Source organism: Varanus komodoensis, unplaced genomic scaffold, assembly GCF_004798865.1.
Source record: "Varanus komodoensis strain SLA01 unplaced genomic scaffold, ASM479886v1 scaffold19, whole genome shotgun sequence".
Taxonomy (NCBI): domain Eukaryota; kingdom Metazoa; phylum Chordata; class Lepidosauria; order Squamata; family Varanidae; genus Varanus; species Varanus komodoensis.
Window position 1 is genome coordinate 15123863 of NW_025335550.1, and position 23569 is coordinate 15147431.

Consider the following 23569-nt stretch of genomic DNA (forward strand, 5'->3'; position numbering starts at 1 on the left):
CAACCACAAGCAGAACCTCAGTGAATAGCACCTCCCTATTTGGGTTCTTTTGCAACTGGTTTAGAAAAGCATTTTCATAAACATTTTTGCGTTCCAGAGCAGGCTTGATTTTGGAGGTTTGCCAGAATATAAGCTGATAAAGTGTGAGAGTTCTTTTATGGGGAAACCTATTCAAGTGCCGGTTATGACTATAGAGCTGCTGTCTAAGTAACAGATGAGGGTATAATATGAGTGATCTACATCTTCATGATGCCAAGACTTATATCCACCCAGACCTACTTTGTTACCAAGAAAGTTTTCAGTGCCTGGAATAAGAGCATTGGCTGGAAAAAAAAAAGAATATAATTATTTTATTGAGGAATTTAGAGGTATCCCTTACACTATATTTATGTTCACAGTGAAGAGTTGTCTTTATCCTGAAGCAATTGAATATTGTTTAACAGATGGGCTATAGAGTAAATACTGCCCATCTCAAAATTCATTTGAATAAAATACCACAGAATACAAATTTGTGAAAGACAGCAAAATGGGAGCTTGATGGTTCAGATTAGATACTGGATCTCATTGTCTCATGGTTAAACCAGGTTGTTTTTTTAATTGAAATCCTCAAATCCCCCGGTCCCACTTTAGATTTTGAAATAATTTATCTATTGTCAGGGTTAGAAAAGTCTTCATCCTGCATTACAACCTGACTTGAAATGTACTGCTTTTCACATTCCATGCAGAACACTATGTTTTTAACCGTTTTTTTATCTTGCATTATAAATCATAAGCATATTTTCATGAGAAAATGTAACCCATTAATAACATGCATATTTTAAGCCTGACAGATCTTGACCTACTAGGACTTTGGGGGGTTTTCTCTACTTCATTTTCATATACTTTACCAAGAGTGCAGAATCCTCAGTCAGTGGGGAACCCCAGCCCAGCCCACACAGCCTTTTGAGTTTCCTCCAGCTTGGGCTCCAAGTCCTGCCCCTGAAGGAATATACTCAGAGGGTGTCTCCTCACTCAAAGCTCAGAATGGGTAGTGCTGAGTTAGTCTCTGCCTCTCAGCATTGGAGAAGCTAGAGGGGCTGGACTAGCTCAGCTTTGCTTCATGCAGACCTAATCAGCAAACTCATAAGCAGTGAAGCCTGGTGGGAGGATGACCCACCCAGTGCTTGGGCCAGACAGCATATGACATTTCATGGGTATGCAGGGCTTGGCAGAGGGGTCATTCAGCCCCACACATCCCTGTAATATTCAAATATGTATGTATTTGTTTAGGCTTTTCTAGACTGTCCATCTACTGGCATCTTGGAACGGTTTACAACAAAGCACCAGATAAAATAGGACACAGCATCCAGTAATAGAATAATATAAAAACCATATTAAAACTGATTAAACATTAAAATAATGGGAAAATAAAAGGGTTTTTGCCTGGCTTCAAAGAGAAAAAAGCATCAGTGCCAGTCAAACCTCTAGGGAGTGTATTCCATAATCGGGGTGCCACCACAGAGAAGACCCTCCTTCAGGTAGCCACCCTCCTAATCTCTTTCAAGGAGGGCTCCTAAAGAAGGACCTCCAACTCAGATCTCAAGGGGCAGAAGGGCATATAGGGAAGAAGGTGCTCCTTCAGGTATCCAGGCTGTATAGGTCATCACGAGTACCTTAATTTGGACCTGGACTTCAATTTAAGCCAGTGAAAACAGTAAAGGACTGGCATTATATGTGAGTACCTGCCAGTCCCCATTTAAACCCTTGGCAGCTCTATTCTGAACCAACTGAAGTATGTGGACCATCTTGAAGGGCAACCCCACGCAGAGCGTGTTATAATAATCCAGCCAGGAAGTTAAAAGGGCATGAGTCACCATTGCTAGGCATTGCTCCAGGTAAGGGTGCAGATGGTAAATCAGCCAAAGCTGAAGAAAAGTGCTCCTCGCCACTGCTGCAACCTGAGATTCCAGTCACAACTCTGGATCGAGGAGCACTCCCAAACTGCACACCCTGTCCTTTAGGGGGAGTGCAACCCCATCCAGAACAGGGCTAATATCACTCACCTGGAAGGCTGAACCTCCCACCAACAGGACCTCCATCTTATCTGGATTAAGCCTCAAATTATTGGCCCTCATCCAGTCCATTACCTTGGCCAGGAACTGCCTCACCTGGACTAGATGTAAAAGAGAAGTAGAGCTGGGTGTCATCAGCGTACTGATGTCTCTGCAGCCCAAACCTCTGGATAACCTCTCCCAGTCATTTCATGTACATGTTGAAAAGCATGGGGGATAAAATGAAACCTTGCAGAACTCCATGGCAAAGCTGCCATGGCGAGAGCTACAATCCCCCAGCACCGCCTTCTGGAATCAGCCAGCCAGATAGGAGTGGAACCACTGCAAAGCAGTGCCTCCAACTCCCAACCCAGCCAGCCAATCCAGAAGGATACCATGGTCGATGATATCGAAAGCTGCTGAGAGGTCCAGGAGAGCCAACAGGGATGCACTCCCCCTGTCCCTCTCCCTGCACAGGACATCAGGTCAAACTGCGACAAAGGCAGTTTCTGTTCCATAGCCAGGCCTGAAGGCAGATTGAAATGTGTCTAGGTGATCCGTTTCCTCCAAGAGTGCCAGGAGTTGTCAGGCCACCACCTGCTCAAGTACCTTACTCAAAAATTGGATATTAGCCACCAGCCTATAGTTGGCAGCTATCTCTGGGTCCAGGGTCACTCTTTTCAGGAAAGGCCTAATCACTGCCTTCTTCAAAGGGGCAGGGACCCTCCCCTCCCCTCCCCTCCCCTCCCCTCCCTCAGACACTTATAATCTAGACCCAGATGCATATCCTGTTTTTGGCTCTGATGAGCTGCCACAGGAGGCAAGGGTCAAGCAGACAAGTGCTGGGTTGGACTAGTCCCAGCACCTTGTCCACATCCTCAGGCCACAACAATTGAAACTCATCCAATAAAGATGGACCAGTTGGTGTTCTGAATGCTTCCCGATCTAAAACCACATCAACTGTGGAGTCCAGCTTGTGGCAAATTTGAGCGATTTTATCCCTGAAGTCCTGGGCAAAGTCATCACAGCAAGCTATTGATGGTGTGATGAGGTCCTCATATATAGAATTCCTGATGAATTTCTATACTACATTTACAGCTAGAGCAGAAGTTTCTCTCTGCCTAGCCTATGGTTGGTTCTGAGTTTGAGGCATCTAGGTAAGCAAGGGGTTACTGTCTGTGGAATTAAATTGGAAAAAGCTTGCCAAGCAACATGGATTATGTTGTAAATTTGTCATATGAGGGGGAAGTACATTTTTGAAGGAAAAAAGGTTTATGAGTTATGAGTATAAACTACATATTTTTAAGCCAACTACTAAGAAAAATACTCCGACATCATAGTAGTATATTGAAGCACTGTTTAGCAGCTCTTTGCATCATTACTGTTTTTTTCCTCCTGCTTTTTCAAAAGTTATCCAAATACTGTCTAGAGGTTTCCATGCCCCTCTGTGTATTTTCATTTATTAAAGAAAGTTGTGACTCTTTTTCAAAATAACTTGCAAAAGAACTGTTAGATGTTTGAAATTAAGCACAGGTAAAGATTTAACCAACTGGAATCTCTGATTTAAAACTGGTTGGTCTTTTGGGCTTTCAAGCTGAGGCAGACTAATGCCAATTTTGCAGCTACATGTTTAAATTCATGAGTGCCACATCTATGTTGACTTTAAGTGTCATCTTCCTCCAGGGATGGAGGATTATGTCCTGCATGGTTCACAACAGCATGGCTCAGCCTTGTGAAGGCTAAGTAAACAGTGATATTCTGCCCTCTTCCTATTTCAGTGGGGCTGAGTATTAAGTGATCTGTACAGCCTACTGTTTAGGGGGGAAATATAATGATGTGGCAGAATTTAAGCATTAAATGATTTATTTCTGATCTTCTGGTGGTAATATCACTTGAGCTTGTTTGTATTAAATCATTTAGCAATGCTCATTGATTATGCTGTCTATAGACAGAGTAATTCAATCAATGTACTGTTGTCATTTATCAGCTTCCTTCTTCAGTTAATCAAGGTATACAGAGCACTGTCATATTGACTGATTACCATATTGTCACTGAATTAAACTGTGGAGTTAAGCTATAGGATGTGACTCTGAGTCAAACTAAAAGTGAATACGTTCTGTGCCTTGTTTTAAAATCTTTCATGTAAGCTGATTAAAATTTCTTAGTAAGCATTTATTACTATAGTTTAACAGCCATATCACGGAGTTACCAGTTGGTTTCGCGGCTAGAATAACACAACGTCGAGGTATATAACCTTTGCCTCTAAGGTCAAATAATTGTGATTGTTCACAATTGATGCAAGTTTAATACCCTGTTTCATTAAAAATTCTCAGAACATTGAACATAAGTCAACATTCCATGGAGAAGAAAGTATTACGCAGCTTGCATGTGTGCATATCTGCATATCGGAGCACAAAATATTGACATGATAATTGCAGTCAAGCCTGAGTGAACCGTGGCCTATGGGAATTCAGCTGGTGTTGTACCAACTGGATGGCTGCTCAGGACACAGTTTGAAATGCAAGGTGCAAGTTAGCACTTTATTCAGCACAGGCAGGCATCATTTAAAAATCCTTGGGGGAAACCCTGGTGATGTGCAGATGTTAAAGCAGTCTGTTCTGAAGCGCTGATATTTTGAGTACTGTAAGAAACTTGTGCATTTTATATGAGAAGATGTTTTTCAGAATTAAGAAGAAATAAAATGCTTAAAGTGTTCAAGTTAGGCCTTTAACTGTAATCTCCACAATAGGTAGCAAAAGAAAGAGTTTTCTACGTGTGTAGCTTAAAAAATAATAATTGATTTTAGCCATTCAGCTTACAAATTCAATCAGATAATTTATTTCTCAAATTAAGCTATTTTGATTGACAACACTGTGCAGTAAAATACAAAGTACAGACAAAGAACAAAATTGCTTAAGGAAATATTTATTTTTAATTTGAAACCATGACAGAAAAATGTAGTTTGTATTCTTTACATATTATATTATAAAAATAATTGATTCTGGTATAAATATTTCTCATATTTCATAAATATGTTTCTGAAATATTTATTCTGAAAGTGTTCACTGTAAATTAAAAATATAGTTTGTCTGGATATTGAGGTAAATTAGTTTTTAATTTTTTCAAATCGTGTAAAGTGCATTAAGAGGTTTAGAATGCAATTCTGTTTTCAAGCTCTGCTGGCTGAGGGGCTGATGGATCCATTGGAAGCCCTGCCACGTCCTCAGGAATTTAAATATGCTTCTGCCAGGATACATATGCTTGTGGGACACCTCAGATCTATTGGTGGAACATGACACCTGCAAATTATATGGAGGCATGGATGAGAAGAATATAACAACCTGCCCATTCCTGCCCACCTCCTTCAGCAAGGGCTGCATGCCTCCCTTCTGAGATGCTGCTTCTGTCCCCTCTTCTCTGGGAGAGGAAAGGTGCCTATTCCTGTACACTCTGAGTTGCAGGAGGAGGCAGGAATGATAAGGTGCTGTCTGTCTGTCTGCATATGTAAGGCACAACCTTCCATTAATGGGAGGATTTCTCATTATACAGGATTTCTAGTCTAGTCCAGTCTCATTCACATGAATGGACAATGTAGGGTTATCTACACACGTGCAAAAAGCGTTGAATAACATTTTCACTCAGTAATTAAATATGCTAACCAATGCACACAAATTCCTTGTGGAATCCCATGCATGAATATCTCTCCCTTCTACAACAGACAGGCCTCTGCATGGCTGCTTTCTCTCAGCTTATCCTGAGGTAGCATATACAAGTATTGAGTTCTGGTGGATCACTAGAGGTTGCATGTTTATAGGAAAGATTCAACTAATATTTCTCAATGGAAATGTTCCAGTTCTGAAGAATTCATTGTTTTATTACCATGAAATTAACAACATGATGAATTGATACAATGCCAGTAAAATGGTCCATTTTGAAGTTTCTAGATTATTTCTAAGAAGTAAACATTTATATATCTAATCAGTATCACTATGTGTAAATAGAAGGTGATGGGTTGAACTTGGTGATTTAAGATTATAATCTAAAATAGGTCCCAATCAATGTAAGTCACTGGAAATTTTTCCCAAATGTCTTCCAATTTGACTCTCATGGAAAACTTGCATCACTCTTACTGGCCCCCATGGAACACAGGATCATAGCTCAGTGGTGGAGCAGCCAGAAACTCTCAGGTTCAGTCCTTGCCATCTCTAGTTGCCTGTCAAACACTTTTTTCTGAAACCCTGAAAGCCACTGCCCATCATGATCCAGGTTACTACCAAGATGGAGCCATGGGCTAACTGCAAAACTGCATCATGTTGACAGAGTGGCTGTATAGGGCCCAACCAGTCTCCCATTGAGGCACCAAGCATCAGATTCTCTTTGTTTCCGTTTAGCTGTATCTTACATGCTCAGATCCATTTGTTCCCTATTCTGCTTTCCGAAATCTAAAGATTGCATGGGAGTTCACCGCTTCTTAGTTCCAAGGAGGCTTCTGAAGAAAAATTGCAGAAAAGAATCCTTCTACTCCACTTGTTGGCACCTTGTTGGATTGTAGCCACTGTTTTTTATCAGTCACATTTTTGCTACACTAAAGTAAAATTGCACAGTTTTTGCCTTGTACCATGTTTTCCTTTATGTTACAAAAAGTTTAATTGATTTGAACCACAGATCTTTATTTGTGCTTATGGTCATAATTTCTCTTCAACACTACTGCTTTGCATATTTATTATAGGAAAGATAATATTTTATAAACTTCAGCAGTTTGCCTTTGAAAATATTTGTGGTTTTTTAGAAACTGCAGGTTCTGTTTTCACACCTCATTCATAGTTAAATGCTTCCTCGTCGTCTCCAATATTTCATTTCTGACAACTCATTAAAAATGGGCCAAATCCCAGAAAATATGATCCTGTCATGTTGTATAATATATAGCGTGGGCCATATGCAATAGAAAATTGTTAGTTAATGGTTTAGAATAATTTCTCAGATTTTTTGGCTTTCAGTGGCTGGTGAAAACTGACTGTGAAAAATCCATGTGGTTAAATACAGCTCTGTTAAACATTTAAAATAGGTGGTACTCGTGGGAAAAGTGATTGGAGCTTAAAACTTGTACAAATTGACAGCCTCTCTTCACTCCATTTTTCATCCTAAAGAAGTCTGCAAATATTCTTAGCTCACATCATTATTGCTCATCAGTGGTTCTAATTAGCTAAACTGGAGTTTGTCTCAGTCATTGATCATCATCAGCCCTTTGACAGTGCCTGAATATATTTTTTTCTGATTTGGGTGAGCACTTTTTAATGTATTGTAGGCATGTACAGAGTACATTAATTGAATCAACCATCTTTTTCCACTATGTGATTTACTTTTATAAGTAAGCCTTTCCTCTGTTTCTCCCCTTTCGTCCCGTTTATCATACTTAAAATGTAGCAGTGGGTTCAATGATGTGCTAGTAGCTTGAAGCATACAGCAATATTACTTAGCATCTCTTCTGGGAGCTTCCCTGTAATGAGTGTTGGAAGTTATCCTATGCCACCAGGAGGAGCTGGTGATAAAATTCTATACCAGGTTTTAATTTATGCTAAAGGCTTCTATTGACAACCACTATATGCAAAAATGATAACATTTTATATGCTGTTTAAATAGTTATTGTGTTCTCAAGCAGATTTTGGCTTCTGTTTAGCATTTGTCTTATGTAGGCTACAAAAGGAACATATTAAAAAGCAGTAGCATTCAGTTCATGATTTATATAGTCTTCCTTTGTAAGTGAAATGTGGGTGTGTACTTGTAATTCATATTGTACAGATGAGAGCGGAGCAGTTTCAAAAGCGTTCAGTGTTGCAGTGTGGACCACTCTTGTTAAAAGAAAGAAATACGAATGAGATGAAAATTCTAGCTATTCCATTATTCTGTATAAATGTTATAGAGTTTATTAATTTAAAGAATTAACTGCTAGAAAATGTGGTTATGACCATTGAGTACAATCAACATGGCTAGGGCACCTTATTCATGGCTGTTGGCCATAATACAATGATACCTCCATGGTCAAATTTGACATATCTTTGACTATTATATACAAACAATGGGGTCCATCTTGATGTATGGTAAGGGATAGAGAGATCTGAAAGAAGATCATGGTGGGACTTAAGAAAATATTTCTTAGCATCTGATTTACATTGCTTGCAAAAGTCCCAGATCAACAGACCCATACATGTTTGTGTTAGAGAAAGTGAGAGAGTAATTAAAGAAGTGCCTTTGCCAAAAAGCGGGGGGAAAGGAACTGGGTGCTTTTTCCTGTTGGACAGGTATTTTGCACCAAAAAAATGATGTATTCTTAAACTTTAAATATTATGTATGCTGTTAAAATTATTTATTCTGATAAAATATTCAAGTTTTTGTTTGGCACATTTTGGTGCTAAGTATGTAAGCAATATTCTTTTTCCAAAGCTATAGTTCAGTTGTAGAACATATTTTTCCTTTAAAAAATAACAAACTAAACAAGCCAAAATTCTTAAAATACACATATGCTTAACTTTCTCGCTGTGATAAATGGAATCTAATAGGATTTAGGAACATCAAGTCTTCCAGGTACATGTTTATTGATATATTTTAGCTTATTATGATACTTTTGCTCTTCTAGAATTGACCACCTTGAGTATATTTTGCTTTTTGTTTTATTTCTTTCTTTGGACAAACTTTACTACAATGTTTTGCATCTATCTGGTGCTTTTTGCCCTTTAGAGCACGTGTTCCTGGGTTTTTTGGGACTTCTCTGATCATTCCTTTTTTCAATACTTTTTTGCTGCTTAATCTCCATCGTGCCTAACTAGGTACTAAGGATGCAATCTTATGCATGTTTTGAAAAAGGAATGCCCTACTTCAGCAGGCCCCAGCCAGCTAGAGGGATAAAAGGAGTTTGTAAACTTCTCTTTCCAAACATGTATGTTCATGCCACAACTCATGGTTGGATGTGCCACTGCATTTGTTTTGTACTGAATTGTCTCACTTTCTTTTCCCCCATCTATTGCCTGTAACTGCAATATAAATAATGAATAATCCTTTTCTTAGTAATGTTTACTTGGCAAGCAAAGAAATTATCTTTTTAGTATCCACTAAAAGGTGTAGGGTGATTTTACATATCCCCTGGAATAAAAGCTGTTTGCTGAAACCTACTAAGCTCTCAATGGCCATAAAAGGTTTTTGGATGTGGCTCATTCCCTAGTTTTGTGTACTGTGTATTAAGTATCTCTGTTAGGTACATTCAATATTTTAAAAGAGTGATAACTTTACTTCAAGTTCTAGAATCTGACCACCCAAACTCTTCAAGGGTCCAGAACCCTTCGGACATTTACTTTCTCATGCCTTCTCTGATACTTGACTGGGGACAGGCTAGCTTACCGGGCTACATAATCTAATCAGCCATTTCTACTCCATCCAGAAGAACCATCTATTAGAGAATGGGACACCAAAGATTGCAGATGATAAATTCGGACTTCGCATGCAAGCTAGCATGAGGTGGGAGTGGGACCTAAACAGAAGGAAGATGGGGGCTACATGCTGCCCATGGACACCAATTGGCTGCTTACTCCTCTTCCAAACATTGCCCACAATAAAATAAATCCTGGCTAAATCAACATTATAGGGGATAATTGGTAGTCTGATTTGCTCATGAACAGTGTGGACAGGTTAGACAAGTAAATGAAGCACATACCAGCAAGCTGCTGAATGCTGCTGTGAAGCTGGCACTGTTTATTTGTTTCTGTTGCTGTATTATTGCCTTAGTTATGATACACGAGTTGTGTGTTTGCCACATCTGGAACTTGATTGAGGAGATATAGGGTAACAAATCATTAGGGAAGAGAACATCTCTGCCCCAAATCTACCAGTTTTTGACAGTTTTAACACAATATAACTGTTGCATATGCCAATGGGAAAATGGTGATGTACCTCAATATGTTGCTCTTATTATATCACTAACATGATGCTAAGGCTTCTTTGATATCAATAACAGAAGGAGGGCTAGAGCTGTTGAAAAACTTCAAGATACCTCATATATTTTCCTCTCTCTTTCTTTAAGTAAGCATATCTAATCATAAACACCGTTTCAGTTAGAATAAAGTTGTCTTAGTTGTTTGCAGATAAAATTTGCTGTCACTTGCCATATGTTCTATGATTAATTCTGCAAGGGCTGTCAGCCTCAGATAATTTAATTTTCCATGCTTTAAAATGACATTCATTATCAGGACATGAAAAATTCAAATGATTAGCAGCAAATTATGACTAATAAGTGTCAATATATTTTTGTTTCTAGAGAAAAGCAGAAAGCTGAAGTCAAGGACAGGAAGGTTTTAGAGATTTTGCAAGTTAAAGACAGTAAAATACAGGAATTGGAACAGGTTAGTATTATATTTGAACTACGGGAGAGAATTGCTGTTATAATTTTATGTAATCTGTTTACTTGTGCTGTTTTCTAATGTGTATATGGTTACTGGAGGCCCCAGAGTCTAATCTAGTCCCCCGAATACTACCACCTAGTGCTCCCAATTACCAACCTGGAAGCACAAGAAAAGGGTAGATGGACTGATGGCCTTGGCAACATGATTTCACCTTCCGGCCTGCTGACCATGGTTACAGAGGCCTGGGTGCAGTTCAAAATTGTGCAATCTAATGCCCTAACTCAAGATTACATTCAGACTACTTGCCACTAATATTTGCACATAGGGTGGCTCAATCTGCCCTTCATATTATGATCACCACTACTGCTGTTCCTGCTTTAGTACAAAAGCTTCTATCACAATTTTTCCTGCCAGTGGTAAGGCCAAAAGTCCAGGCCTCTTTCTCCCTCCTCTTTCCCTATTGGAGCTCTTTTCCTCCTTGAAAAATGTTGTTTATGATGGATATTTTTGCTGTTGCATCCATACCTTGCTAATAGGTATCTTGATAATTTCTTTTCTGTTTTTCTTTAGCAGCAGCTAGGCTTGACTGCTTCAAAATCCCAGAGGTCAGGTCAAGGTTTAACAATTTCTCACTACTTTTGGCCCTCTGTATAACATTTATTAGGGAGCAGATGTATTAATGGATGCACTTGCTTAAATCTGTGTTTTCCTAGGGGAAAAGAGTGGTGCTTGCATTTCTAGGGGAGACTCATGAGATGTTCACCAGAATTACAACAGGGACAGCAAGGAACACAACAGACATTGAAATTAGACAAGACTGCTACTGAAAATGTAAAATACTTTTAAGTTACCTTTTCCTCCCACATTTATTAAAAGGGAATATAGACATTTCGGGGAAACATGCAGTTCTACATCAGCTATTCCTTCCCCTCTATTCTTAAAACATTCCTGTGCTGCTGCCTTTCAAAAATGATTGGAAAATTCAGCTTTTTCAAAAGTTGGCAGCAAGGTTATTAAACAAAACTAGATCTCGTGAGCATGTTTCACCTTTGCTGAAATGACTGCATTGGCTTCTGGGCCCAGTTTACATTTCTGGATAAGATCTTTAATGCTCTATATGGTGTGATATCAGGATACCTGAAGGATCATCATCTTCAATATAAAACTGCCTGTGTATTGAAATATTCAGCAGATAGCCTTTTGTGCTCCAAAATCATGGTTGTCTGGGACTAGAAGGAAGGGCCTTTTCACTAGTTTAGTCTAGTCGCTCTGTTTGGTTTATTGTTTTGTTCTGTTTTATTATTGAAATTGTTGTTTTAATTTTCCTTTTAAAAATTGCAAGCCGTACTGAGATCTTGTATAATAGGACGGCATACAAAAGCTTTAGATAGATAGATAGGTAGGTAGGTAGATAGATAGATAGATAGATAGATAGATAGATAGATGTAGCCCAACTTTGAAATTCTAAGTCCACCTGTATTACCTGCTCTATAGTCCTCTTTTTCCTCAGTGTTATTTCCTTTATTTACTGTTACTTACTTTAATGATATTTGGTTGATGAAGTTTTACTCTGTTTTTACTATTTTAACTAGATTTGCTGCTCATTTTCTTCTTTTAAGTAATCATGTTTTAGGCTATATTGAATGTATTTTCTTGTATCTTTATGTATATGTTCTGTTTCTTTTTCTTTGTTGACTGCCTTGAACAATTTGAAAATGTAAGATGTAAATATTTTAATTAATATTTGAGTTGAACTCCAAGGGATTTGGAATCCCACCTGAAATGAGATTTTTACACAGGTTTTTCTCGTCACTGTCCTGCATGTGAGTGAATTGATCCATGGCCTTTTTACTTAAGCATCTCCTGAAGGCCATTTCACATATTATTCAGCCTCAGCCCTGAATTTGCTACCAAATGGCCATTTGATAAAAGTGTGCAACTAGTCCCCTGACAAGGAAAGGAATTAGGAAGGTAGTTGACTGTTGTATGACAATGGAGTTAGACACATTAAAAGAGGGTGTGGAAACTGCAAAGTAGCTGAATGGATTGTTTTCAGCTGAATGGATTGTTTTCAGCTGAATGGATTAGTTTCATCTGTATTCACATCAGAAGATGTAGGAGATACCTGTGATCAAACTAATGTTTTTAGGAAGGAACTGAGGCAAATAATGCTGATAAATATAAGGCTGATAAATAGTAATCTATTAAATTACTGAGCCCAGAAGATATCAGTTGTGAACTTCTTAAAGAACCCAAACATGAAATTGCTGATTTTCTGATAGAATTATACAATATGTCCATAAGACCATCTTTTGTCTCAGAGGATTGGAGAATGGCCAATGTAATGCCAACTTTAAAAAAGTGATCCTTAGAAATCTGGAAACTTACTGGCTGGATAGCTTAATATCTGGGTAAATTTGCTGAAAGCTTTATTAAAAATAAATTTGGTAAGCCTGTAGAAAGACAAGCCCTGCTGAGAAAGAATCGACATGACTTCGGCAAACAGAAGTTATGTCTCACTAACCTTTTAGAGTTTTTGAGAGTGTCAGTAGACATGTCAAAAAACATGGGGTGATTTGGTAGACATTGTTTACTTGGACTTTGAAAGGCTTTTAACATAAATCTTCACCAAAGACTCCTTAACAAACTTAGCAGTCACTGAATAAAAGGAGAAGGCTTCTTATAGATCAGTTACTAAAGAACAGAAAATGGGAATAAATAGTAAATTTCTCTAGTGAAGGGATGTAACAGTGGGGTTCCATAGGAATATTTATTGGGAGCAGTCCTTTCAGTTTGTTCATAAGTGTCCTGGAATTAGGAGTGAGCAATGAGGTTTGCTGATGACACTATATTATTTAGGATAATTAAAATAATAATTTAAAAAAGGATTGGGAGTACCTCTAAAAGGATTTCTCTAAACTGGGAGAGTGGCATTAAAACAGCAATGTGGTTCAATGTAAGTAAGAGTAAAGTGAGGCACATTCAGGCAACAAATCACAAATTACTACTACTACTGCTACTGTTTCTACTACATTTTTTATACTGCCCATAGCCAAAGTTCTCTGGGCAGTTTACAACAAGAATTGAATTGAATTGATTTTTAAGCTGATAGAATCTGAACTAGTGGTGACTGACCAAGAAAGAGATCTTTGGATTGTGGCAGATAGCGTATTGACCCAGTATTAGCTTGCTTTGAAAAAAGTAATTGCCATGTTACCCATAGTTAAGAAAGGATTGGAAAATAAAATTACCATTATTATACTTCCTTTGTATAACTCTGTGATGTGACCATTTGGAATATTGTGTACAGTTCTGGTCATTGCATCTAAAAAAGATACTGTAGAGTTGAGAAAAGTCAGGAAAGAGGCATCTAAAATGATCAAACTCTCATATGTTAATTGATTTCATGCATGACTTTGCTTTTTGGCAGAAAGATGAGTGAGTGGAGACAAGATAGACAAAATTATATATTTGTGGAGAAAGTAGACAGGGAGCCATTTTTATTTTTATTTTCGCATAATGATAGAACCCAGGGTCATCTGACAAGGCTGACTGGTGAGAGATACAGGACAAATAAAAGAAAGTACTTCATATAGCATGTGGTTAAACTACAGAAATTGGCTACCACAAGATCTTGTAATGGCCATCATTTTGGATTAGAAGGGGATTAAACAAATTCATGAAAGATAAGGCTATCAGTGACTACTAGTTCTGATGGCTACATGCTACTTCTGGTATTGGAGGCAGTATGCTGTATATATGAGTTGCTGGGAACATTAGTGGTTGGGTGCTACTGCATTCCTGCTCCATGGTGGGTTTCCCATAGGCAGCTGATTGTCCACTCGACAGACCTTTCGTCTGATTCAGCATCGCTTCTTTTGTGTCGTACAAGCACATTTAGAATATAACTATTTGTACTGTATGTTTTCAGAGGAGCCTTTAAATAACATTAGATGTATAGCTAATAAACATGTTGGCTTGGATTCTAAGTTAAAATTATTTTTCATGAAAGTCATTTTCCCATCCCTCTTTTCTCTCCTGAAAAATAGGCTCCTATAAATTGGAGGAGCCTTGAAAATGACATGGAATACAGTGTGGCAGGATGCAGATAAGGAGGCTGATGGCTGGAGTTGTTCATCCCTTAATATGATTAGTGGGTCAACTTAGGATCCAGACTAAAGGATCCTCAAACTTCTGCTCATCTGTTCCTCTGGATTGGTTAATTATTGATTCATGTTAAAAGTGATTACCCTTTGTTTGACTGCTTACTGTTTTGAGTTGCTCAATTCTAGAAGATTTCTAGCTGGGAATAGTTATTTTGATAAAATCTATACATTGCTTATTTGTATTTGGTTCAGATATGAGCCTCCTGAGCCATTGTTTACTAAAAATGTTCTCAGGCAGGCATACTTTCACTGTCATGTGCATAGTATTGCAGCCTTAGATTTATTCTTAAATATTTGCTAATTATTTTGCACACATAAACACATTAATTTAAAACTGAAGCAGTAAAAGAAGTGCAGGACACCTTGAAACCTAATATAATTCCCTACAAAAGACCATTTTTCTCTCTTATTAACATTCCATTTTCAGAAACCCTGTTAGTGCTAAACACAGCCACTTGGAAGCAGCAGAGGATCTACTCAAAAACCATTAAAAGACATTCTTATCTTGATTTTTTTCACATGATTATTCCAAATGTGAAGCATGCCTATGAAAGCACTTGAAAAATGCTGGCTTAATTGCAGTTTGATGTACATTCAACCAGTGATCATGTGTGCAGGTTGCCTTACTTTATTCACTTCCATGCACTGTTTTACCAAAGTCTGTTGAGATACATAATACGTATTTATCTTGAAACATGGCATTTTTCTTTTATTTATAACATTTTTACTCCATCATTCTCCTGTGAAGTTTAGCTGTATGCATGGTCGGCATGATTTTATCTTCACAAGCTACCAATGAGATACATTAGCCCAGAACTGGGAGGGCAGCCCAGGGTCTTTAACGGGCTTTATGGCTAAGCAGGATTTAGAACCCAGTTCTCCCTGGCCTGTCCAGAACTATGACCACTACAACTCTTTGCCGTTCTATAAGTTGTTACTTCGAAACTATGATTTCAGCTGGAGATCGCATGCATCTTCATTAAACCCTTCCCAGATTTCAGTTGTGTCCCTCACATTTTAAGGAAGAGACCAGTTATTTTTCTTGATAACAAGTCTGCAGCCCTCCCCACTTCAAAGCATAAATCATTTGAACCAAACAATCATTTTTCATTCTTAAGATGTAACAAAAGAAGTAGGAAGCTTCAGGAAGAACACTAGCAATGATAGAAGCACCAAGTCTGTTAAATGTTTAGAAGAAGACATGTTTCCTTTTGGATGTGAACTCAGTTATAATGGGCTAATTCCTGTTATAATTAGTAGGGAGGGTAGTAACTGATGCTTCATAGGGGAGTTTGTGAGCTTTACACAGTGATCATATGATACAGCCAAGATGGCTGCCAGTATGCTGAACTATGTATGCTATGCTTTCCCTGCACTAATGTCAAAAGTGTAATGAAAGACAAGTGAGTGAGCAACAATCTGAGCAGGGAGAGTTGCTACTTGTTGGTCCTACTGTATGGTCACCAGATTGACAACCTAGAGACTGGGCTCGTGTGGTAGGTAGTTTGAGGTCACAGGCCATGACTGCCAAAAGACAGCTAAAAATTGCATCCTTACCAAAGCAAGATGCAGGGACAAAGCCAGCTAAGGGGTGGCTCCAATCGGCAACATGCTGGTATGTTTTGAATTCTGAAAGTGACCTACATGATTTTGATTTCTGACTTTTTTGGCTTTTTTGTTTCTGAAGACTATGCCCTTGAAACAGCATCACAATATCTCAGGCTGGATGTGGTTGCATTTCTGTCAAGCGGCTTTTGGCAGATGGGGAGTCCTGCTGCGACAAAAAGCTTGACCACATTTCACAGGATCAGGTGGTTTTCCACTGCTCACTGTTTGAGACCCTGCTTGTGGGCCCCAAGGTATGGGGATAGGGATGGTGTGGGGTGGCATTGTGCATGTGCGCACTGAGTAGCTGCCAGGTGTCTGTGTAGAGACGAGGCACAGCAGGAAGTTCCTATAACTAGGAGCTAATTAGAAATTATTTATTAAATACTTGAGAAGGGATAATATTACTTTCGATGCTAATAATATTACTTTCGATGCTATTACTATTTTACATGCCCTGGTTACCCATTCCTAGGGCATGTCATTGGTTGTACACTCACTGTTTGCTCTGATCTATAATGTTGGGACTCCTCCTCCTGTTTAGTTTGTACAGATGCATCTGGCTTCACTTTCCTTCACAAGAAAGAACTGATTTACCAGTGTCTGGTGAACAAAGGCGAGAGGTAGAGCCAAGTGCCTGGTGTTCACTGACACAGGTAACTGTACTCCCTATTGGCTTCCATAGCAGAAAGTTTGGGTTTACCTGCATTAGAAGATTTACAGTTAGCATATAAGCCATCCTGAGATGCGATAGTGAAGGACAGCATATAAATGTTTTATTTTTATTTTATTTTTAATATATATATAAAAGATAAGTGGGGAAAGCCACCTGTTTTTTCTGTCTCGGTTAGCTCTTCCAAATGCATCTTTTTTGAGCAGGTTCAGGCTTTGTGACAGTTGAATGAGACAGGTAACATCTATCTTCTGACCAAACCAAGCAAAACTTGTTTTTGCATAAACCACATATAGCAAGTACACTGAAACTTCATAAAGCTATCTGACAAGGATGTAAATAACCAAAGAAACACCTCTCAAAATAAAAACTGTGTGACTCTACATGTTTTTGGCTTTTTAATATTTTTTGCAAATTACTATAAGCTAATCAATGGTTATATAATTATAGTTACTAGTGGGAAAACATCTATATTAAAGCTATAGCACAGTCATTGGGCTATAATTAGTAGCTTTAGGAAGACTAAATTGTATATGCATGGTGACCCACAGTTCATGATGAATATTCTGTTACATCTTTTAGGTAGCTAATTGGCATTTGTTATTTGTGCATTGCTATTTGGTCTACTTGACATAGGGGTTAGCAAAATCATTAACGCTGGCCCCCTTCTTTAACAGAAAACTGCCACAAGCACTTGGGATAGAGAAGGTGAGAGGTCTCCAGTCCTTTTGGAACTATGGGTACATTTGGATTTTTGAGAAAGTGTAGTGGGTACTGTTACAACATGGTAGCCATGGAGGAGGTAATCTGTCACAAACTATACTCCTGCAGAAAAAAATCACTTTCCCGGAAGGTAAATCAGTGAGGCTAAATGACAAATAACTTGTCCAACAAGGTATAAAAAGAATACCAAAACCATTCCCTGGATCCTACAATTTTCTACTGCAAACTGTTTCCACCCATTTCACAGGAGGCACACCCATCTGCCCAAATCATCTCTAAACAAATTTTCCTTAATTATTTCCTCTAATTATTATGAGTAGTAGTACATTGGACTGTATTCATTTGCTACCACTTCCTATTCAATTAACTCATTTCTTCTTTGGCAGCCCCTTCACTCTGTCTCCTTTTCTTCTGGTCCAAGAACATGACTTTCTGTCTTTCTCCAAAAGATCCTCACCCACATCCTTCTCTTTCTTGCCCCACACAACCTATCATGTGCATGCCCAAGCACACACATCTTCCTGTCTCCTCTCACCCCCTTGCTTTCTGTTGCCCTTTCCATACTTTGCGAGGCAGCAGCGGGTCCTTTTTTCTCCCCTCCCACCAAAAAAAAACAGTTTAATAGATGACTGGATGTGCTTCAAGAGCAAAAATTTAACAGTACTTGAGCAGCTTCTTCATTTCCTAAGAACACTGGAGCAATAAAAATGGCAAATACTTGGAGTTTAGTGTTTTGTTTATAGTGTGCCTGGCTGCACATCACAAATAAAAAAAATTCTGTAACAGCAAGGGACCTTGTGGGTGCTGAGGGGTGTTTTAGGGGCCATGTCGGGGAAGGCAGGAGTAGGTTATAAACCTTTAAATACACGAACACAACTTTTATTTAATTTTTACAACAAAATCAACTATCTTCAATGGCATCTTTTTCAGACTTGTTTTGTCTCTCTCCAAGGGGGAAAATTGTGTTTTGTAATATTGGAATGGTATAATTTTTGAGTAAAATTATGTGTCTTCATCATAGGCACAAAGATGTGTAAACTAATTGGAGAAAAATAATACTTGATAGTGTTTTAAAGGTTATGATTGGTTCCAGAGCTTGTGCATGTTAACTACTGGAAGTAATTGCATACTTCAAGCTGGTGTTAATGTGCATTGCATACAGTGGAATTATCTGAAAAAAAACTGATATTTGAGGGGAAGATCTAGGGTGGCATGATTCAGATTGTTTCTCTGAAGAAAGCCAAGTTTTCCTAGGTTTGTAACATATCTGCGTCAATTGCCCAGGCACAACTAACAGAACAATCCTATGTATATTTAGTAAGAAAAAGTACTACAGCTCCCAGCATTCCCTAGCCATCATGTCTTGATGGGGAATGTTGGGAGTTGTTGGACCATTTCTGTCTAATCATGCACAGGATTGCATCCGAAGTCTGCTTAAGCTTTTTTTTAACTCTGTATTGCATTCCAAAGTGAGGTATGCTGAAGCATAGACAAGCCTTCAATATGGGCATCAGTTTGCTTGTTCTGTTTAAATGAGTAATAACCGGTAGGTACTTTCCATAGAACTGAGGTAACTCAGCTATTCTGGACAGACTGAAGTTTAATTCGTTCCTTATGATTGATAGCTCAAACAGAACTTTATCTCACTTAACTGTTCCTTTTTCATTTCCATTGTTGATACAACTGTTTTCTTTAGGTTATATTGTTAAAATGTAACCTTCCTTTTCATTGTAATGTGTGACCCATTGCTGCATAGCGAAATGGAAACTGTCTTGATGTTAAATATTGGTTTTTCTTTCTGTGATAGGTATTTGCCTTGTCCTTTTGTATCATCTTCCACTAGCCAGGAACCATTTCATGGATGACCGTTGTTAATTTTTGGTGTTTCAATAATATGAGATTTGCTTAGATGTGTTGTAGCATGTATTTTTCACTGCATAAGTTAATTTAACTTTAAAAATGCTTGACTGCTTTGAGTAATTATGTCATAGGTAGAAAAATTATTCTCAAGCCATACTTACGCCATCTCAAGATGCAACATATTATTATATGGCACTCATTAATATGTTTATTAAGGAAGATAGATTGGTTTAAGCATTCTGTTTCCCCCTATTAATATTGCTGATGTTGAACTTTCATATCTTGCCCTCTGCTGTCAGTTTTGATATGGCCATGTATTGGTACTTTTATTGAAGATCACTGTCTTCAATAAAGTTTGCTTTTATTGCCCAAGCTGTTTTCTTACTGCATTATTTCAGGGAAACACTCCCATACGTTTTGAAATGCATGTGTAGTAAAACTGTAAAACAGTGTCTTCTGCTTTGATAAGTAAGCTCATGCTTTTTCACACATGTCTTTAATGTGTGCATTGCCCCTGTGTACTTGAAAGTACAGCCCCCATGTGCAATTGTCTATCAGACTATAAGCCCCAGTTAATATGAAAAAAAACAAGTCTGAGATTTACTTCCATGCTTTATCACATGCCTTATCACCTTGGTGCTGTGCAAACCAATTAATAAATGAAGCTTTGCAGATTTAATTAAGCCTGTCCAAATGTGGTGGTAAAACTAGACTTGTTATCCAGAATTCTGTGTTGTAGATATTTTATCAGCTGTACTACTCAATACAAAATTGTACATTTGTGCAAAATATCTATTACATATCTATGCTGCTTTGCCTTGAAAGGGATTTCATAGTGTTGTTTATAGGGTTATCCTAACTTACCCTCAAACAGAGACTGGGAAATGGGTTAAGCAGAGGTAGTCACTTGCCTTAGTTGAGCCCCAAAGCTCTACTCCAGTTTACCATACCATACAGGGCCCTTCCTATGCCCATCCTCTTAAAAAAATTGCACTCTTGGAGCAGTTCTTAAAGTACTTTTTATTTCCATGCAAAATGGCCTGAGTTGTGTGTTAACATGGTCAAATATAATGCTCAAATGCATATACAGTTGGCAGAAATGCCTCTGTTCTGGGAACTAGTGTCTTACTAATGCAAGGCAAAATCTCTTATCATCCTATCCATTTATTTATATACCACAACAAACTGGTTTGCAGCACATACAGATATAAAAGGTAAACAATCATTCAGACACACACACACACGCCAAAACATTATAATGTGATATGATAGCAGCATAAAATTGCCTCAGTCCAGACCATCAGGATAAGACACAAGTCTAGTTTAAAAGCAACTGAAGAGCAGCCAAATAGGCATCTTGTGGGAATGAGTTAGATAGGGACAGAGCTGCCACTGAAAAGGACCCATCACTTGTACTACCAGTCTAACAACTTGATGGCAGACCTGAAGATAGGGCCTCTATGGCTTATTTTAAGGTTAGGCAGGTCCATACAGGTGGAAGCAGCCCTTCAGGTATCCACAGATCATGCCAAATGCAGGAAGACCCTCATGCTGTGAAGTCAGTCTTGTAAGGGAGGTAGAATCAGATCCAAGACCACTTGTACACCATTGAAATTAGCAATTTCCTTATTCACATACTGTCTTATCTAAGTTAACTCCCAAAGTGTTTGTTGTCATCTATCCCATAATCTCCTTTAAACATCTATTCATTATTGCACAGCCTACCTGAGATGAGTAAATAGAAATAAGAGCTAGAAATATGTGTCATCTACCTTCGACAGAGACCTCTGAACCACTCCCCCTAGTGGTTTTATGCAGATACTTTAAAAATGGGGTGGTGGGGGTGGACTATTTTCAGTCAAAGTGGTAATAGCAAAGATTTATTTCTCACCATTATTGCCATCGAGTAAGCTCTGATTTATTACCTGTGGTTGACTATGCTTGTCCTGAGTCTTTTGCCACGACTAGAGTAAGTGTCCATTGCCCTCAACTTCTCTGAATACCATGGTGTTGATATAGGTCCATTACTGGATTGATGAGGTTCAGTATCAAAGCCCCCAAGTCACTTCTCTTTCTAAGTGACTAGGATATTAACATTAAGATATTATATCACATATTCTGTTTGTTGGTGGCCTTAATGTTATTTCAGGTTGGCAATAAAAGATCCAAATAAATGTAAAGAAAAGATGCTTGTTTTTTCTCAGGAGATGAAAATTAAGAATGAATAAAAGTATGGTAAACCTTTACCTTCTGTTTTATAGCACTGTTATTTAATTAGCTTTCAGTTTTGATCTGAAGAGACTAAAGCTAATCTTTTTGTCCTAGACCTTGTAATCTTTCAAAACCTTATCAACCAATTATACTCCAGAGGGGTTAAAACAGTACTAGCTGCCTCATTATTTCCACTTGAAAATCTTTGGCTTGCTGTGCAAATCTATATTAAAACCCCTTTTAATAGGTCCAATTGAAAGAAACATAACTCTAGCTTTGAGCATTAATTAACATTAAAACATCTCATTCTTAACTGTTATCTAGCCTATTTAGTAGACCCATTTTTAAATACCTTGATTATATTAAAATCAAATTATAGAAGAAATTACTGTAGTATTAACTTCTTTATTTTCTGGAAGAGGGAAACTCAATAAAATGATTAGTGGTAAAATGGAAATATTTCATAAAGTGAAAAGTCTACCTGTTACAAGTCTAAGTCTTGAACAATTGTAAGAAATATAGCATGATTTTTAGAAGCAGGCCCTCACAAAGTAAGAAACATGAGCCTTGTCAGGCTAGGCATTGGTTAAACAATATATACATATATATATATATTTAATATCATTACTTTTAAATGCAAACTTAGGTCACTGTTTGCAGCAAGACTGAGACTAAAGCGGGGCCACTGAGAAGCAAGGAGGTTGTACAGATATGTTTGAGGTATTCTGAGATTTTAGGTATGCAAAATACACACATATGCATGTGCATATGAAAAATATCCTTCTCTGAGTGCCCTTCCAAATGTACTGAATTTAATGAGGGCCTTTTTATTGGAGGGAGCCCCAGTGGTGGAGTGGTTGGCTCTTAAGTTGTGGACTTTTTGGCACCAGGTAAATAATTTTTATTTGTTACATTTTATATTGCCCAATAGCTGACCCTCTTTTCCAAGACATTTTAGCAATCCTGCTTTAAAAAAATGTGTTTTTAGATTTTTCTGCTGCTAGTAGATTTTATCTTTGTTTCTACTTTGGTTTTTCTTTGCTTTAATCTTTTGGTTTTTCTACTATGTTTTATCATCTCACTTATTTTATGGTTTTAAGTTTTATTGTCTGAATTGCCCAAATGTCTTTGCTAATGTGCAGTATAGAAGAATAGACATAAAATATATAAAACAGAGTAAAATAATAGCTGTAATCGGATTATAAGGAAAGAATATGCAAATAGATGCATCTTCTAAAGTCAAAACATAAATGTGAAACAATAAGAAAAGCCAAGGTGAGAAAGTTGGCAGCAAAGTAATCTTGCTTAAAAGGCTTTGCTCGTCACATATGCAAGGTCAAATCTAGCAATGCTAACTTAAGTGGAACTATAAATATTCAGTAGTTTTTAAGGTAAGCAAATCTATGCAACATATCTATCTATATAATACAATTATGTAGGCATGTTCCAGCCTGAAGTGATCAGTTCAATACTCCGGTGTAAACTGAAAAGCTTTCCACATTTTAAAGGAAAACAGCTCCAGAATAGCTGCTAGCACAGCCCCCTCTTTGTTGCATGCCTAGTTTTTCTCTTTATGTAGAAGATGACATTTTCAAGGAGTTATCTCAACTCCATTCTTTCATGGCTTTTGTTGTCACCTAAAGTCTTCCTATAACTTCTTTGTGACTTTTGAATGTCAAACTTGAGTCTCTTGAAACTCTCTTTGAAAGGATTTCTTCCCTCAGTGGTGCATAAACAATGCCATTGCTACAGACTTCATGTGTAGATATTGAACCAGTACCATCAGAATCCATGCTTACTGAAACTCATTTTGGTCTCTTCATCACTCCACTATTGGAAGAAGTGCCGTTAGGCTGTTGGGAGTCAAGCAAACTTGGGCTCCCATCAGTAAACCCACAGAGAAAACAGGGC

At 38.0% G+C, this 23569-nt stretch overlaps 1 protein-coding gene across 7 annotated transcripts in view; it reads left to right on the forward strand.

The window, feature by feature from the left end:
• Window positions 1-23569, forward strand: part of CNTLN (centlein) — a 213942-nt gene that overhangs the window by 43541 nt on the left and 146832 nt on the right. For 4 of the 7 annotated variants that reach the window (XM_044427774.1, XM_044427777.1, XM_044427780.1 and 1 more), the window contains exon 3: window positions 10336-10420. The exons of 1 other annotated variant lie outside the window; for it this stretch is intronic. In XM_044427774.1, the coding sequence (XP_044283709.1) occupies window positions 10336-10420 (85 nt within the window). Of the gene's footprint in view, window positions 1-10335; window positions 10421-11244; window positions 11252-16282; window positions 16446-17541; window positions 17573-23569 lie in introns of those variants that run through there. 2 more of the 7 variants (XM_044427776.1, XM_044427779.1) reach the window with 2 other exon arrangements.